The sequence below is a fragment of the Seriola aureovittata genome, chromosome 13 (genome assembly GCF_021018895.1).
Source record: "Seriola aureovittata isolate HTS-2021-v1 ecotype China chromosome 13, ASM2101889v1, whole genome shotgun sequence".
Classification (NCBI taxonomy): Eukaryota; Metazoa; Chordata; class Actinopteri; order Carangiformes; family Carangidae; genus Seriola; species Seriola aureovittata.
Genome location: NC_079376.1, coordinates 7,349,086 through 7,368,482, shown reverse-complemented (window position 1 = coordinate 7,368,482; position 19,397 = coordinate 7,349,086). Strand labels below are relative to the sequence as shown.

Genomic DNA, 19,397 nt, shown 5'->3' with positions numbered 1-19,397 from the left:
AGATAAAAAGGAGGAGAGACAAAAGTGACAAAATATGAGATTGACTGATAGGCATGGACTTTCAAAGTAAAGGCACTGGCAGTGAGGAGCCTTGTGATTGTTTGTTTGAAAACATCGGTCACTAGGAACGTTTATACACTTCCTTTTTCAGACACACACACGCGCACACACACCTGTGGTTCGATGGAGCGGTGGATGGGTGGGGTGCGGGCGGGCTGCATGCCCCCGCTGCTGAAGGACTCGGAGCGGGGAGGGAGGGAGGGGTCGGAGATGCGGTTGGACACTTTGTGCTGCAGCGCTGGGGAGCTCTGTCTGTTCAGCTTAGATCGCTCCTCCACCTGGGTACAGGTCACATACCACTGTCACTCACAGCCCAGCACTCGACACACACAACCAAACACTGCGGCTATCACCCCCCCACCCCCCCACCCCATGCATCGCTACAAGCCACCAGACAATCTTAACATCGCTCAGCTATGTGGGACAACAAGCACAATGTGGAATGTAACTAACTGTGATTGAATGTTGTTGACTGTATGATTGATTTATCAGGGTGCACGTTGCAGTTTTCCTTCACCACGTTTGTCAACACGTGCCACAAGGCTTGCAGGTGCAAGAGGTATACAAAGCCATATAACGTTCATGAAATTCAGTGGAAGACATTTTGTTATTGTAACCTGTAACGGCCTTTTTCTGAAGTATTGCACAATAGAAGCAACCCCCGAGTTTCACAGAAACAGTTGCCAAAAAAACAATATCTCAAAAACTAAACTGTCAGGTTGAGGGTTCCAAGGTTGACCGCAATGTTTTGGTTGCAGATCCGACTCTGTCTCCCACCATCTGTCATTCGATTCTCATCTTTGTTCCCCACCCCCATCTGTTTATGTATGGTGTGTTCCCATGTCCCACATACAGTCGAGGAGTAAGAATGTCTGATGGCTGTGGGGAAAGGTCAAGAATTATCTCTAATCTCCTTTAGCAGACACCGCATTCAAACCAAAATCATGCAATCCTGCGAAGGTAATGTGTGCGCACATACGAAACCATGTTTGACTTGTTTGTGCGCATTAAATGCTTGAGCGACCGTTTCCACCGACTTTTGGCCGCGCGCATGTGCATCAACACCAACGCGTGCTGAATATCTGTGTGTGAGGAAGGCAGAAAGCTCCTTTTGCCAGTGTAATCAGATTATCAGATTATCTGCTGTGCGGGGAGACAAGGCTCCGAGGAATGCTCCTAGCTGCCCCGAATCACACTTTCCACTCTAGACAATCCACTCAACGGTCCATGGAGGGTTGAGTCATGGCTCAGCAGGGCATAGTGTCAATAGCCCCCAGGTAAACATGCATGGGCAATGAGAGCTATCCTCCCTTTGGAGGCTTTCTGTAATTCCGCATTAGCTCATAACCTAGTGGGATTATTCAAGATTATGACTTGGGTCAGGACAACTATGCCATACTGTGTCATTCCTCAGATCTTTGTTAGTTACCTGCTAGGGAGTCAACTACAATGAGACAACTATAACATCTATGGCGGCATAGAAGTTCCCAAATACTTTGTTAATGGTTCCCATGGGAAGAACAAAGTAGAAAGAACCGATGGAAAACAAACATTTGGTTATTCAGGAAAGGTACTGCTGTGACTGAAGTAGAGTTTGATCTGCGGAGGCAGTATGAAATCATAGGTTAGCATAAACGTCAACTGACCTACAAGAGATAGAGAAATGACTATTAGAGGATCCCTTTACAGAAGAAAAAACTTTTGGGTAGTGCTGCTTAAATCTTCCATCTTAAGTCCACCACACAAAAGCTCTTTCTGCTATCGTAGAGATTCTAAAAGACAAAAGTTAGTAAGGAGGAGGTTAATAAGTATGACCACAGCTCCATCTACGCAAAGAAATGGCACAGAAGAAGATGAAGACAGAGAGGAGCATGGAGGACAAAGGGCATCCACTGAGGATCCAGGTTTGTTAGAAGGATCCCACCACCACCACCACTTGGCCAGCACCCATCACCAAGCCGGGATATGATTGACTAGTGGACTAACCTAAAAGGGAAGTTGGTATGGGAGGGTTTCCCCGATGACATAGACACCAATGTGTCTAAAGGCTGGCTCGCCATGGTGCATAGTGGGTTACAGGGGTGGTAAGGGTCCCAAGGGGGCTGGCAGGGTGTGGGGGTGAGGCAGGGCTGTGGCTATCTAAGCTACCTATGAATCAGGGTGATATTAGACGGTCCCTGGATATTGGCACTTCCCCTCTGGATTTCAGTCCCAGTAGATTAAGTATAAAAAGCAACAATTCCAGCTTTACAGAGATACATGTAGATATATTTACAAACCTTTAATATACAATGTGTGTAGATGTGTATGTATGTACAATATGCTGTTGTACTTTGTGAGAACTAATTTGAATAGGGTGGGGGTATTTCTGAAAAGTGTGAACTGAAAACAATTTAACAGGGTTGGAATTTAACTTGTAGTTGTGATGATTTGGGTTAGGTCTCAGGGAATGCATTATTATTTGCGTATGTTTGTGTGTTATTATTTACATGTGCTTTGGAGTGGGTCTAGCACTATTCTCCTGTAGATGTGATGCAGATCTGGGTCTGGGATCCAAAGGGAGAGCCATAGGGGGAGCAGTAGGGAGTAGAGGCAGGTGAGATGTGGAGGGGAATAGGGGAATAGTTGGGCAAGAGGAGGTGGGTGTGAGGAGATGGAGGGGATCCATGATATGCCATCTTAGGCTCAGGGTCAGGGGAAAATGGAGGTGACAAAGTACTCATGGACCACAAGCCTGGGGAGGTGGGGGAGCATGAGAGGGAGGTTTTCGGAGAGGTGCGAGGAGAGATGTTCAACCAAGGAACTGGAGATTCTGGAGAGCAGCTGAATGCTAAGTAGTCAGAGGAGCGACTACTCATTAGATGGCCAGTCTCAGCCAGTCTCTGTCTGAATCTATCTGCTGTGGCAGAAGCACTAAGGTCACAATAAGAGGAGCTAACTCGAATAACATTCTGCCTGTAACTCTCACCTCTTCTATCTGTATGAGAGAGAGGTAAGAGGATTTGATTCATCTGAGGGACTTGAAGAAGATTGCCAGTGTTGGAGGCAGGTGAGTAGGAGCTCCTTTGTCTAGGCCGGGCGAAGCGGAGAGTGCTTTCAGGCAAGGACTGAGAGAGGGGGTCAGTTGGGTCAAAAGATGCGGCTTCCCAGTCCGAGGGCACAAAAAGGCTCTCGTGGCTGACAGCTGCCCTCATCTCTTTCCCCCACCCTTCCTGATTATCAGGTTCTATATCTACATCTATTCTACAGCGGGGTGAGTACGACCTGCCACAAGGATGGCCACTAACCAGTTTGACCGCAGGGTTGGAAACATGGTTTGATCCAGACTGGGGTTTCTGGACCTGTCCTGGGGACTGAGGATGAGGTTGAAGGGCCTTAAGCGGTAGATCTGGAGACATTAGCCCCTGGATGGCTCCCTGACTGGGGACAGAGAGAGGCCTGTCTCTAGGCTTCTCTTTTTGATTACTGGGCCCCAGAGGATAAGGGTTGGGTACTGCTTTAGACGGGCTGACTGGCCTTTGGCTACAATGCTCTATAGGATTCTTACCAGGGCCCTTACTGGGTCCTTGGCCAGCAGCCTGGTTCTGTTCCTTGATGGGCCCTGGGCTGCGGCCCCTCTGACTGAGCTTCTGAGCCCTGAACTCTCTGACCTGCTGACTTATTTCCTTCTTCAGCCCCGGATCTAGGGGTTCCCCAGGGTCTAGGGAAATACGGATATGGGGGAGGTGGGTAGAGAGGAGCTGGGCACCATGGGACGGGGTTCGCCTAGGGGCCTGAGCTCTGGGTTGGCCGTGAGAGCCAGAGGATGAAGCCGGTTGGTTGAATGACTGGTGATGTCGTAGGTGGGAGTGGGGCGGGTTACCGTGAGCATGCTGCTGCTTCAGGACCTAGGAGTCAGAGTCAGAGGAGGGTAAGCAACATAACAAACACACACAACAAGGACACACACGAAGCCGACATCACAGTATCAGAGCAGCAGCGTTAATCCTTAAGTATATGCAGACTCTAAAAATGAACTCTTGAAGTGGGATCGGCCACCATTCTCCCCCACTTTTCCTTACAGGACGACTGCTTCTCGCGAGACCTGTCGAGTAAGATATTAACAAGACAAAAAGGCCGCTGGGTATGCACAATGTACATGAGGAGTTTGCTTGCCCACATTTTCAGATTCGCATGCATGTTTTTGTATGTCATGCACATTGGGACTTACCTCTTTAGCCCAGGCAGGCTTGTCATTAGGATTGATGACATCTTTGTAGTGGTAAAGCTGTTTCTTCTCTGCTTGCCTTCCCTCCTGCTGCTGCTGCTGCTGTTGCTGCTGCTGCTGCTGTTGTAGAGACACCAGGTAGGCTCTCTCCTGCTGGAGCTGCCTCTGTAGCCGCTCCGCCTGCCGCTGCTCCTCGATCTGCTTACGCTTGTACTCCTGGAGAGAGATGAGAGACAGGTATGGAGAACAGAGAGAAAATGAGGGATTGTACAAGAGGAAAGAGGAGGGAGAAAGATTATGAGGAGAGGGAAAAAGGATGAGTAAGTGAAGGTAATGAGTAAAACATAGGGAGTCGCATCACAACCAAAACAAGTAAGCAGGTCATTTTCAACCCATTAAAGGTCCCATATTGAATAAAGTGAGATATCTGTCTCTTTTGATAACCAAGCAGGTTCTATATTAATTCTGTGAAAGTATCAACGCACTCAGTTCACAGGGAAATGCACACAGCCTGTATTCAGAAACTGAGCATTAAAACGAGCCATCACTACTTCTGTGACTTTGTGATGTCACAACAAAACACCCTCAGTCACCACCCTCAGCCACGGCCCAAGCCCAGCCCACCTGGACCCACTGTCCGGATTTGAAGGATTTGACTTCTCTGAATTCTGCTAGATTTTTATTCAATCACTCAGAAAACAATCAGCCAATCAGAAGACAGACCCTGTTCTTCTCTTCTGATTGGCTCACTGACTTTTTGTTACTAGCGCTACAGAGAGAAGCCCGAGAGAGGAGATGGAAAACTACACTGAGATGGATTTTGGTGCTTAAAACCAAATATTATGGATATCAACACTTTAATAAAGTGTCAAATATGGGACCTTTAATGATCAGTGGTGAGAAAATTAGTAGTTGCAAATCATTTTTATTTATTATAAGTAATTATATAGTAAATAACTAACTAGTTTATTAGTCATTTGCAATCCGGAAACTTAATAAAATAAACTGACATTATCTATCAATTGTTCAGTTTTGTGTGTATTTGCAAATACTGTATCTTCACTCTTTCACGGATCACACAAAACAGACTGACAAATACTGACAACTGGGATAGCAGATATGGAAAATGAACACACACTTTTCACAATTACAATCACAACTGAAAGCCTGATAAGATGAAACCAGACATAAGGCTTGAGGAGAGGGAGGAGGGGGAGGAACCTCTTGAGGGATGGAACTAGGAAGGTTGGCAGTATGAAGGGAAGGGGAAGACACTTGTTGGGCCACAACGCATCCCTGGACTTTGGTGTGTTTAGAGTCATTCCTGTGGCCTGTGGAGTTTTGGTATGGGTTGGATCTCAAAAGGGATTCTTGCAGACTGAATACATTTCACTTAAAAAGATGCAACAAGACTTCACTTGCCGCTGAATTCCTTGCACTAATAAAGCACAAAGCTGTTGCTCTAGACGAGAATAAGGCACTTGAGAAAAACTCTCTCTGGAAAACAACAATGTCCTATTTTCCCTTGGATGTTCTCACTTTGTGTGGGCTCGCATGATTGGGGCTGACAAAACAGTTTTTCCGCTCCCTCTGGGGAATCTTTTGAGATCCAGCCAACTTAACGGTTCTGTACATGCAATCAGTGATCTGAATAAATTTAACACAAGCATTAGAGATAAGCAAATCAGTGTTTCAGTTTCACGTTTTTTTTGTGGTTTTTTTTTCTCCCCTCAAATCTGTAGCTAGCAGGCTGAGTGACTCAAGACTGTGAATTCCCTCACAGTGAGGTCCTCTGCACAGCTGCCACTCGGGTGCATGCAGTGGAGATAGGGGGCCACACAGCACAGATGGAGAGTGGTAGTAGCACATGGGAGGGCTGTGGTTACCAGCAGTAATGCCTGCTCCTGTAGTAGCTGCTGCTGGAGAATCTCTAACTGCCTCTGTTCCTCCTCCAGCTGTCTACGGATATACTCCTGAGCAGCATGTCGGCACAAGGACACAGAAATAGATTGAGAGAGAAAAAATCAGGAAATCTGAGCATCCATACACAGAGAGGGAGAGACAGCAATAGAAAGAGAAATAGAGACGATAATCTCCTGAGGTGGCTGTGAATGAGGAGAGAAGATGAGAGTCAGGAGCCAGATGAGGCGAAGAAGATTCGTATTCTCCAACAATTGTAATGTGTTACAAAGGAAAAATGACAAAGAGACAGAGTGGAAAAAAAGAGGTTCGAGGATATATTTCTAAAACACTTGTAAAGCATGAGAGAACAGCAAGGTGATAAAGAAGGAGCAGGACAGACAAAAAAACCCACACATACAGCAGAACAGCAATAAGTTCATGGAGAGGAAAAAAGGAAAGAATTGTTAGAAGAAAGCAGGAAAGATACAGAACAATCAAACTACACACAAGAGGAAAACCAAAAGTACAAAAAGGATCCTAGAAATAGTAACTGGCCTCAGCTTGAGAAACATATAGATCCATGATGATATTTACATATTCTAACATTTCTATAACATAATATTTCTGGTCTGTCCATATTATAATGGGACACTGATGTGATTATCTTTACTTTCTAGAAAGACCCAAGATAAAGCTAAGTAGGGGGAGCCTCTAGCCTCGACATCCAATACATAATGTTAACTGATGATAAATAATAAGAAAAGGAGCTGACACAGAGAAATAGTGTAAGAAAGAACCAGGATCATTTGAGAGAAGGAAATACTTAAAGAGAAAGTAAAGACCTGCTGAGAGCAGACAAAGAGGAAGGAATGTTTTCATATTGTTTGTCAGCTGAGAGAGGCTCAGCTGGTTCCTTATCTTTTTTCTGTGCAAAGGTATCCAGTAAGATAATCTGGAAAGGAATTTGGCACTCAGTCCTGCCAATCTAATTTTGCCCCAATACATAGCTAATATTACCAAGTGCATCTCCTGAGTGTCCTCAGGGATCATGAAACATGGCAAACTGACACTAAAAGAACAATAACAATCCTTGAAATATTCATCTATTTCACATTTGGCTCAGCATTTTTAATTTTTTTTGTAATTCAGGGTGTGAGTTTGTTTACTTTAAACCAAATGGGGAAGCAGTGTTTCAAGAGCCGAAAAGAAAAAAGTGATCTAACAACTCATGGGGATGGGACCGTGTGCCGAGATAAATAAAGCATACTGTTGCGTAACTGTATCATCAGATTAAAAATGTCCAAGTTCTGTGCGTCTGAAACTGAAATCCCAAAGAAAAAAAAAAACATGAGAAAAGCGCATCCCTGAGGTAATTTAAGGAGACAAGTTAAAAACAGAGTGACTCAGGAAGCCAGAGGAAGAGACAGAAACCAAAGTAGTTTAAGGGCAAATGAGGGATTTTGGACATGAGTCATCATCGCGGTTGCAGATTTCTGTAGCGTCACACTGCCGGACCACATTATGTGTGTTTTAATAATCACAAATGCACAAACCTGTTCTCTCTCTGCATGCCTCCTCTCCTCCTCTCTGCGGAGCTGCTCCATTTCCTCGTAGCGCCTCCTCTGCTCTCTCTCGTGCTGCTTCCTCAGCTCACGTTCTCGCTGCTGCTGCTGTCAGAAGAACAGAAGCACAAGAGGATTCAGGACCGCTGCGCACGCTGAGCTGTCTGTTTCAACACAAATTAAGAAATCAAGCCAAATCAAGTCTCAGCAGATCCTCATATAGATGCTGTAACTTTGATATACAATCCTCTGATTATGTTTTTACCTTCCACAACGGGTCTTGCCTTTGATTTTTCTATCAATAATGGAAGGAATTGTAATACAACATGCCACACAAGATATACATATACAAACATATACATTCATGCAAAAACACACGCATTTGCTCCATAAACACTTAAAGGCACACACACTCAGCCCTGAGTGGAGGGGTCATGTTAGTTGAGTTGAGTCATGGTGCTTAGCCGTGCGTTGGGAGGCAAACCCTGGTGGGAACCCAGAGAGAGCGCACAGATTATGGGCTAAGGATTTCCTTCTGTAAGCCTGCTCTCTGGAACTAAGAGAGGGACGCTGGGGAGAGGCTGAACGTGTGTGTGTGTGTGTGTGTGTGTGTGCGTGTGTGTGTGTGTGTGTGTGTGTGTGCGTGTGTGTGTGTGTTTGTGTGTCCCTGTACCGCTCTCCCTCTCCCTCTCTCTCTTGTACACCCTCTACCAAATGGTGAATGCAGTGTTTTTTAAGTTTGAACAGCCAGAACTGGGACAGATAATGTTTGCAAATGGGTCTTAAAGTGTCTCACCGACGACAGCGTGGAGACAGAAAGCTTCCATTGGCATTTGGCGAGTGAAGATACTGAGAGCATTTGAATTAGATTATAGCTATTTTCAAATTGATCACTGATGATTTTCTTTGACTACTGAATGATCCTATCTGGTGTAATACCAATAGGCAAATTTGTGTAGTGAATATACTTATGTAAGTTTTCCTATGTAAGCTGCTGTAGATACATGCTTTCACCAAGGTCAGAGGTCATGGTTCATGTCTGCCCAGTAACTTCATCCCGTTTACCTCCTCCAGCCGCCTCCTCTGCTCCTTCTGCTCCTCGATGCGTTTCTGTCTCTCAGCCAACAGCAAGCGCTTGTGCTCCTCGTTCTGCTGCTGCTCCAGCTGCTGCCGCCGCTGCGCCTCCGAGCGCTCCTTATTGGCCAGCTGGAGGCGCAGGAAGTCCCGCCTCAGGGTCGACTCCCCGGGGATGTTGATGATGGAGCTGGGGAGAGAGAGAGAGAGAGAGAGAGAGAGAGAGCCAGTGAGAAGGCGGGATGAGTTTGAGTTAGTGGAGAGATGTGAAATGCGTTGTGAGGATACTGACCTCGGTTCACCCATGTCTCTTTCTTCGTCCTCCTCTTCACTGCCGCTGTACTCGTACTCTGTCTCATCTGATGGAGGGAGAGAGAGGGAGGAGGGACACGGAGGGAGAGAAGGAAAGAATTAAAAGGATAAAGCAAAAGTGAGTATGGTAATAACCAAAAGAAAGAGCGCGCCCATTCCACTTTACGATTAGCATTTCTCACTTGAACTACCTTTGTTCATTACTAAACTGCTCACGATTTTGGCATTCCCGGATCCTCACTCCTCCAAGGCACTTTCTTTTAGCCGCTTTGAATAAGAGTATAAATTGTAATTTTACTGTGTGTAGCGAGGTGGAGAACATTAGCTCGGAGCTTTTTCATTCAAAACTGGGGCTTTAAAGCATAACGGCTGCAGAAAACAGCCTAAGACACATCTGCACGGACTTGTCCTCAGAATGTGACAAAGTGACAGCTGGAGCAAGGCACAGTCTCCCCGCCATGACAAGACATTTCTATACATCATCGCGACGCTCAGCCCTGCAGTATGTTGTCTCTTGAAGCGGTTAATGTGGTTCTCGCTGGCACAGTCCCGCGTGCGAGCGTCAGTCTATCACTCAGACGCTCAGAGTGCGCCTCTGTGTGACGTGGTGGAGTGGAATGGAAGTCTGTCACTTTTATTTCGCGCCTCGCTGAAAACCATTAATGCGACGGAACATGTTTGTGAGAATTTGCATCTGTGTGTGTATCTGGAAGTGAACTACACCTCCTCGCCTTGCAGCTGCATTCGCTTGTGCGATGAGCTTAGTGTTTATGTGTGTATCTGTGAAAGAGCACCTCAGCCGCACACTGAGTGTAATGCATATATTTTCGTGAAATCAGGTTTTTGATGCCATTTATGACCTGCAGTCGTTAAGCAGAAGTTATGCAATGTATTTAGATTCTGTAATTACCTTTCTTTATGTATCAGTTCTCATTGTTAGTGGCAGTCTGCTGTTCCTGTGTGGGATTCAAATTGCCTTCACATGCATGATGGATTTACAGGAAACAAAACGTGTATGTAATTAAACATAATGGTTTTTAATTCCATCTCAATCATATCACCCTCACGGTTTACTCACTTACAGCCATATCAGATGTGTGTTAAATTATTGTTACTGCAAACAAAACTTTTTTTTTTACTGCCGCTGGCAGTTGTCTGAACACTGTTCACACAACTGGTGGGATGGTGTAAAACAGGTAAAACAGTCACACATTGATCCTTCGTCAAACATGCAACGTACAAAACAAGACAATGGTTCATTTTTGGCATTTAGATGAGTTTGAAATATTGCCAGGTGTAATGAAACAAGACGGAGCCGCCACAGTGAGTTGTTAAGATGAAAAATTGCAGGTGGAAAAATACTCGCCACTCATGGCATGAACTCAAATCGCAGTTGCAAATGACATAATTCAAACAGTCAGTTATTGAGTAACTTTCTATTGTGTTCATGCCAAAGTAGTCACTGAAGTGTTCATTGTATTCACGAACCATGGTTATTAGCAGTAAGCATGGGTGTTGCCAAATAAAAACAGGTTCATGGATTATAACTTTTACTGAAGATAATTTGGCGCCTGTTGCTTAGTTATCGAAGTGAGCTGTAGTGTCACATAATCTAAAGGAAAATATGATACAATTTTGTGATGTAAAAAATGATCACTGCAATCACTGTATACAGAGATCAAACTCCTTTTAATGTCACACAAATCTCCTGCAAGCTGCCATCTTGTGAAGTGTAACTACTTTAGGAAAACTATTGCTCCACCTGCCATGTTTGTAAATCTTTGTGTCCACGTGTTCTCCCCCACTCACCCCTCTCTCCCCTCTTCTTCTTGGTGCGGTCGATGTGGTCCTTCAGCTGGATGCGGACCTGCCTCTCGTTGGGCAGGTCTCTGATGAACGGGTGTTTGAGCAGCTGCTCTGTGCTGGGTCTCTGGCTGTGGCTCTTCACCAGACAGCTCTCTATGAACGACTGGAACTTCTTCGACCTGCAGCCACGCAAACGACACAGCAGACACGCAGATGAAAAACCCTCTGTAATTGTGCCATGTTATGGATGACAAATAGAAGAGCGTTTTTTTGTAACTTCATGTGATGATACTTTTTCTTGTATGGACACTTACCATAAACTACACTCAAAGGATCAGTAGCATTACTTCCAATATACTGTATATATGGACTAATTTCCCTGCTTTTGATAACGTTGCTCTAAAGTGTCAAACATGCAACACAGTTATCAAGATGCACACTCACCACTTCTTCGACTTGAGTCGGGGGGCAGGGTTGCGTGGGATGAGGAAGAGGGCTCTCATCGGGTGCATGTCACACAGCGCTAAAGAGTCAGATATCACAGTTACCAAACAAACGGGTGCGTTAGGGTTGTGAATGTTTCTGGCTTAATTGTACTAAACATTATCGTGGCATATAGTCAAAGCCAGCTGGAGTTAGCGCTCGCTTGATCAATACATGCTGTCGATACCGATAACAATCCATTGGTTTTACACACACACACACACATACACACACACTTGGGTCTGGTCTTCTTCTACGACGCATAAGATGGTTAGCCATCTCGCAAATGGTGCACGTGCTGCAGTGCCATTTGGTCATTTGGGGTATTTAATATTCAAACTTCACGATGTCAAACCGAGCCAGAGGTTAACTGGTGTTCGGATAAAAATGAAAACGAAAAGAAATAAATGTTTTGAATGGATCCTTTCCCGACTTTTGGTTTTTACCAGTATAAAGTGTTTCCTGAGTCTACATCCGCACACTGGCAGATTGTCCTCCAGTTACAGGTAGAAAATGCAGCACTGTACCTTCCTAGACTAGAACTAGAAGTGAACAACCTTGACCGAACAAACTAATGTCCTTTGTGATTAACGATTACCCGCTGTAGCTTGGGCAGACTTTCACCAGGAAATTGTTTTTAACTTTACTTGGAGGGAAGAAACAACAACTAATCATGCAGACTGCGTGCGAGCACCTTGAGGAATAAGATTATGAATAGAGGAAAGAGGAAACACTGTTGTTATCGTCTAAGGATTTTGGGCAGCAGCCCAGCGAACCTAACAACCAATTTTACACCCCCTCCTTGGCCTTCATTAAAATTATGTCCTCAGATGAGTTGCATTGACCTCGATTGAAACATTATCTGACTCGTGATCACAGTGATCTACTGTGCGAACACTAAGAAATGATGTGTAGCGGGGGTGTGGCTTATTGACTGGGTACGTACGTGGTGCTCCCTCAGCCATCTCTATTGCTGTGATTCCCAGTGACCATAAATCACTCTGCAATGAAAAAGAGACAGCGGATAAATACTCAAGATGATAAAAAATAAAAAGAGAGAGAGACAGACATCTTCAGAGGAAAGGAGGCTGTTGAAGCACCTTGAAGTCGTATGTGGCGTCGGGGTTCTCATCACAAGCGATGACCTCTGGTGCCATCCAATATGGTGTCCCAATAAACGTGTTTCTCCTTCCTACTGTCCTGTCCAACTGGGCTGAAACACCAAAGTCCACTGCAGGGAAAACACACAAACACACACACACACACACACACACACACACACAAAAGTTTGGGTTATAATGCGCAGCTTACTTTAATGCATGGTCCTGTCTTCACTGTGTGTGTTCGTTTGTGTGTGTGCTGATGCACAAGTGAATACCATAATGGACTCTACACAGGAACAAATTACCCAACCTGCAATAGCTTGCCCGATTTACAAACACACACACACACACACTTTATAATCCCCTCCCCACTGGGCTTCAGGGGTAGAGCGAGACATAGAGAGCGAGAGAGAGAGAGAGAGAGAGAGAGAGAGACAGAGTCCCTTCTTCAGCAGTCTGCACCATGAACAGTGGCAGAGCTACAGAGAGATGAGTAGGCTGGTATTCAGCATAAAAGAAAAAAGAGCAACCTCACACACACAAACACACACTCACACGGAAACACACTCACACAAACACACCAATGCACACAGCTTGGAGCCATCTGAAACTTTATACCTCCTACTGCTCTCCCAATCCTAAAGCCGTTTTTATCAAGCGGGGTTGGATGACAGACTGACCTAGTTTGACCTCTGCGTTCTCAGTCAGCAGGACATTCTGTCCCTTGATGTCTCGGTGGATGACCTTGTGCTGATGGAGATGAGTCAGACCCTGCAGACAGCGACAGAGACGCATCGTGAAGGAACACCACTGCAGCAATGAGCCAAGTCATGATCATTATTATTATTACTACTATTACATAAAGAGCTCATTTCCTAAAGTAAGCGTCCTTGTGTAGGACCGGCAGCTCGAGGGGTAGCTGACCTTGACCTCTGACCTCCCTCTGCAGGCCTGGTTAGCAAAAGGAGTAATAAAAAGGAGGAAGTACTATCATACTGTAGGTCTTAGCAGCAGTTTTACCTTCTGTACAAGTAGGTGTTGCCTGTCCGAAACCGCTTTATAATTTTTTCAGGTCACTCAACTAACTAATTATTTAAAATAGAGAAAGAATAAACATTTAAAATTGTGTTGTCTTTATCTTTCAAATACAATTTGGAAATTAATTGCATGAGATTTTCCTTCTTGCTAGCGTAATTAAATTTGTGCACATGTGAAAGCTTTTTGGTTTGTAGCCCTGCAAAACAAAGCAAAGTTTTCAGGTTTTGAAGCTCTGACAGTTTAATAAAAAATTTTTTAGTGAAGCCTCTTGTATTGACTGTAAAGCAGTTTAAATAACAAGTAAAACACAGACACATGAGACAGTCCGGAGACAGGAAGGGAGGAGGGGAGGAGATAAAAGAGGAAGCAAATGGCAGTAAAGACATTAAAAACAGAGTAAAAGAAAGACAAATGGGACAAAGAGACACATAATGTAAAGGGACAGAGGCAGATAGACAGAGAGAAAAGAGGAGAAGACTCAATCAGAGCAGGGGGAGAGAGAAAGCAGAGAGCAGGAAATAAGACGAGAGATGAGCGGTGAAAAAAAAAAAGAAATAAAAGTATATGAAAGGAAATCATTGTTGCCACAGCTCGGAGCAGCACTGCGTATAACTGACAAGATGCAGTGATACTGCTGCGCTCTGTTTGAGGATATAGCCTTCAGCACACAAAACGCACAATAAGAGATAGTGGAGATAAGATGAGGGAGAATTCCCAGGAAGAGCCAATTCATGTCCGTACATCAGGCCAAAACACAGGAGGCATGGAGCGCAAACAAGTGGCGATTGCTATCAAGGAGCAGGTCTGTGTCACTTCTGAAACCCTGAGATGAGCTGAGAAGACTGCGTACAGACACTGTAGGGTTACTACATTAAACGAGAATAAAATGAAGCATCAAGTTAAATCAGTTTTTAAAAAATAATGCAGAGAAGAGTAAAGGTTTGTCACCAAGGATTTAAGGGTGTTACTATTACAATGCTTTCAAAGATATATCTGACAAACAAAAAGCCCTGGAGGTTTTTCTATTCCTCATAAAGTGAACCGCGTCTAGCAATGAAACTGCCTCTGGCTTGCAACGTTGATTATTAAACCTGTTTAATCCTTGTTGGCTGTCAATGCAGTGAATTAAAATAAAATGATTGAGATTTTGTGGTTGGTGCTGTTTTTTGTGGAACTTCTGCATTAGTCAGTCAGGTTGAAGTATCGTGCACCTGCGCTAGAACAAGGAAGTAGTTTGGGGAACCACAACATGAAACGACAGAGAGTGTTTATCAGTTTTAACTATCTAAGCTTCTCCAGTGGAGATTCTCTGATACAGACTTAAAATGAATTGAAGTTCTCACTTCTTTCAGGAACATTTCAGAAGTATTTGTCAATTATTTGTCCCACATCAGGCCTGTATATTCTTGAGCATCTAATGATGTGTTTTCGTGAAAACAGCAGTCGTGAATCATCATAACGTGTTCACAACAGTCTCAGAAAGTTCAAGGTTGGACTTGCCAACATGGAAACTTACCCTGAGAATCTCTCTGCAGATGTAAGCGGTCCATTCCTCTTTCAGAGAATTGCCCTTTGTGTTCTTGATCAAGTCCGTCACTGAGCCGGCTCCACAGAACTCCATGACAAGCTGCACACACAGAAGGCTGATTATTGGCTACTCTGAAACAAGAAGCATTCTGGTCTAGCATCCACGTACATGTGCTAGAGCCCAAATGATACGTCAGCAGCACTAGAGAAAATTTGGAAATCATATTTTTTGTGTGATTTTATTCACTGGTTCTTACAGGTACCACTACTCTCATCTTTGAAAGTTGAGCGGCAGCAAAACATCATTTTCATTAGGGATACAATTTTGTTTCTTGAGTAACTGATTAATTGTTTTGGTCTGTAAAACATCAGAAAATAGTGACGAATAACCTGTGAATACCAGTAAGACAAGCAAAACCAGCCACTTCTCCAATTCGAGAAGCTGGTGCTGTGAAATGTTTGACTTGAGAATGTTCCGTTGATTGACTAATCAATTCATTGATTGATGGTTACAACTTGATTTTAAACTGTAAAATATCCTTGCTGAGGCATATCTTTATCAAGTACAAAAAGTATTGGCTGATATATAGTTTTTACATTTATATTATTCCCAAAGTACTGATATTGTTATTGGCCCCAAAAATCTGGTATCGATCGGGCTCTACATAGTGCCATCTTTTGGATGTGTTCATTTTTATTGAGCTATAGGCTACAGAATAAAAAGTTCTCTCTTAAAACATAATTCACATCATAAAGAAAATACACAGAATCCATAATCACATTAACTGTAATAGTTACAGACAATCTTTCCAAACACACTGTCCACAGAGACCACAAAACTGCTGGCACGAACTGACTCAACAGGGTCACGAGATCTCATGAATGAATCAAGTCGGTTCCTTGACGCAAACACAATATGTCCTTGCTGTCCCTCTCCTCTCCTCCCCTCTCCTCTTTCATCCTCTCCCAGCATTACATCCATGGAGGTTTGCGGCCAAAAGTTCAGCTGGTCAGCTCTGGCTCAGCTTCAAGGTCCCCTCATCATCACTCTGGATTACAGAGAGAGAAGGAAGTTGGCGGGTAACAGCCAAACCCCTCTCTGTCGGGCTGCCGCACGAGTATTCAGACACGCGAAGACAAAAGAGGCACACTCACATTCAGTATGCATAAACACAGGGAGGACAAATGTAAAAGCACCCTAAATAAAGCTCTTGCTAACGAACACGCTAACAGGCAACTGGTGAGTCAGGTGGAATTATGCAGGCAGTAGATCTGGCTACTGTGTGTATATGCATATGTTTGTGTGCATGTGTGTGTGTGTGTGTGTGTGTGTGTCCGTCCTCCCATTGTCGTGTGATGAATGCAACAGGATCAGAGAAGAGAGAGCTCCCTTAGATCACGTTAACGCGTGATTTATTGCAGCAACCAGCAAGCCACACGCTCATCCATATCCTCTATATCTTTTACACTTATACATACACACACACACACACACACACACACACACACACGCACACACGTTAAGTATATATAGATATTCCAGTGCACACAAATGTAGAGTCACTGCGTGCATGAGCAAACTACACACTCGCTTCTTTCACATAAATGTAACAGTGAAAAATTGAAAGTCACTTCTTTCTGTTTTGCTGAGTTTTTCCAACAGACTACATCCATTTTCTCTTCCTGTCATACACACAAAAAAAAAACACACACACACATACACACAATAATGATGCCTACCCATAGCTGGTCATCTATGCCAGGAGGGTTTTTCTTGATGAACGCTCCATAGTAGGTGGCGATGTTCCGATGGTGACTGTACTTCTTCAGCATGTTAATTTCCGCTTTAATCTCCTCTTCCTCATCCTGATGGACACGAGAAGAGACAACAGATGTTAAAGCATGACCTCTATTGGTGACCCCTCAGACATCTGTAATAGCATGGTGGTAGGGTGAAAGAGGTCGATTTGATGAATTAGCATGTTGAATCCATTTAAATCCTGAAATATGTGTCTTTATTTATTTTATTTTTTTCGGCAAAGCACACAACTGGGCTCTAAATTATCCACAATAACAGCATGACTTTTTAATTACTTTCATTTTAAAGGGTTAGCGCCACAAAGCCAAAAGCAGTAGCCTGAAACAAGTTGTTATGGTGGCAGTTGGTTTACTTAAAAATGTAATTTCTTATTCATTATGCAGAACGTCAGGAAATTATGCCTCGATTACTCCAATTTAATGCTCATTGGTGAGGAAAACAAAGACACTTGTTTTAAAAAAAAGCTGATTTTGTACAGTAGCAGCTCATTTCGTTAGCAATTATGTGTTTGGCCTTTATTTCATTTTCGATCATTAATTAACACCGCCATTCATTTTTATTGTATTTAGGCAGATTTATTCACACTTAAGTAATTTATACACAGTTTGATTTACTCCATTTGCTCGGAAGTTCATTTCAATACACATCTCTGCATATGTTAATTTGCTCACTCATTCATTCATTCGTGCTCCTATTCATTCATTCAGCCATTCATGAGTTCCTTTGTTGCTTCATTCCTGCAGACCTTCATTGTGTTGCTGGCAGCTGAGTGCTGACAGAGAGGCGTATGGTGAGAGGATGTCTAAATATAGCTGAGATTCCCTCCTGCTTTACAGACACACCTGAGACCACACTGCTGTCCTAATACCTCCAACTAATATTACCAAGGCAATGGGCCTGTCCTCATTTCCTCTCTGCCACATCACACACACACACACACACACACACACACGCACACACACACACACTCACACACACACACACACACACACACACACACACACTCCAACACTGACTCATCGCTTATAATTAGATGACATGGTCGGTGATGGTATAATCACTTGAGATGATTTACTGTGCGTGGGTATGTGTGTGTGTGTGTGTGAGAGTGAGTGCCACAGAGTGCGCGTATGTGTGTTCCTTACCCCGGTGACATCCATGACCTTGATGGCTGCCAGCTGCCCCGTCTTAACATGGCGACCCTGGTGGAAGGCGGAAAAGAGAGGGACAGACAGAGAAACAGGAGGAAACATGTCAGTGTCCGAAGTTTACAGTTCTCTCAAGAAAATGTAGCACAACTAAACAACTGTGAATCGTTCTCTTTTAGTCAAACTTTACGCTCCATTCAAAAACATATGATAAACAGACTAGTCAGTGGCAAATATAATATGTCACATGACTTTTTGTTAGACTTATTAGATGCTTGACAGTGACAGAAAATGAGGGCAGTTCATGGTCAGTGTCTTAAACCTGTAGGCCATCAGGGTTCAAGTCATCAAGGTTTGTTTACACCATTAACATTTTTAAGAGCAGGAATCCTTCTGGAAGCAGATATAATCATCTTGTTTCTGCTGCTCCCAAGTGACTAAAAAAATCAGCTATCGCAGGTTAAAGTCAAACTTTCCAGTTATGCGCCGTATGTGGACAAATGTCACTTTCATGTGGTCAGAAGTGATGGCTTGCAGGGTTGTGGTAGTTCACAGCTGAGAGCAACAGGAATTATAGTGTCCCTGACAATATTCAAGTCGAGGAAATGACAGTATTCGCACCAGACTGCTAGGTGAAAAGGACACCCCAGTCTGTCACTGCGATCTGACTCGTTGTCCAGTCAGTATAAATCTGAAAAACGGCGGCTTGCACTTCGGTAAAAACGTATTTGACTTGGGTTTGAGATAACAGACAAGAGATAGAGGGGACACACAGATACCGATCCACAGACCCGCCTGTGTTGTGTAATATTGAGGCTAGGCAGATGCCTGGGGGAGCTAGGAGGCGAGGAACCAGGAGACTGGAAGCTGAGGGGCAAATGGAAGGCCCAAGTGGTTTGTTTGCAACAGAGCATCTGTGGCTGTGATTAGCTAATGAAGCTAACTGGGCCGGAGACGCTAAAACCACTGACGGCTATTACTTCCACCTGTCTGGACTCAACTGATTAGCATGTTACAGTCTGAGCAGAGCAGCTTAGCAGCAGTGGCACAAACAAGCAAACAAACAAACACATACACACATACACAGGCAAGCGCACACATACACAAACACACCAAACAAGGGGCCGGACTGTTTTCGTGGTGGAATTGTTGTGAACCAGATGGCATTAAGGGTCTGGCTCTAAAGCACCTCCTGAGGGCTTTAATCGAAGGGCCGTCCTGATAAAGAGCGTTCAGCCAAAGCAGAAGCGAGGAATCAGAACAGAGCCATGTTATGGCTGAAACTCTGTGCTTTCATTGCTTTGCAATTCATTTGCAGGAGTGAATTTACAGTAACAGGATAGTCTCTGCACCCTG

At 44.1% G+C, this 19,397-nt stretch overlaps 1 protein-coding gene across 9 annotated transcripts in view; it reads right to left on the bottom strand.

Annotated features, from left to right (window-relative positions):
• The window catches only part of tnika (TRAF2 and NCK interacting kinase a), a 61,113-nt gene that overhangs the window by 14,122 nt on the left and 27,594 nt on the right, over positions 1-19,397 (bottom strand). For 4 of the 9 annotated variants that reach the window (XM_056393369.1, XM_056393372.1, XM_056393374.1 and 1 more), the window contains exons 3-17: positions 18,039-18,095; positions 16,815-16,940; positions 15,064-15,174; positions 13,190-13,280; positions 12,507-12,637; positions 12,353-12,407; positions 11,368-11,446; positions 10,927-11,102; positions 9,098-9,164; positions 8,797-8,995; positions 7,723-7,839; positions 6,154-6,240; positions 4,271-4,483; positions 3,348-3,947; positions 174-338 (exon numbers count right to left, since the gene is read on the bottom strand). In XM_056393369.1, coding sequence (XP_056249344.1) covers positions 174-338; positions 3,348-3,947; positions 4,271-4,483; positions 6,154-6,240; positions 7,723-7,839; positions 8,797-8,995; positions 9,098-9,164; positions 10,927-11,102; positions 11,368-11,446; positions 12,353-12,407; positions 12,507-12,637; positions 13,190-13,280; positions 15,064-15,174; positions 16,815-16,940; positions 18,039-18,095 — 2,274 coding nt within the window. The remainder of the gene's footprint in view (positions 1-173; positions 339-3,347; positions 3,948-4,270; positions 4,484-6,153; positions 6,241-7,722; positions 7,840-8,796; positions 8,996-9,097; positions 9,165-10,926; positions 11,103-11,367; positions 11,447-12,352; positions 12,408-12,506; positions 12,638-13,189; positions 13,281-15,063; positions 15,175-16,814; positions 16,941-18,038; positions 18,096-19,397) is intronic. The other 5 variants (XM_056393375.1, XM_056393377.1, XM_056393376.1 and 2 more) reach the window with 3 other exon arrangements.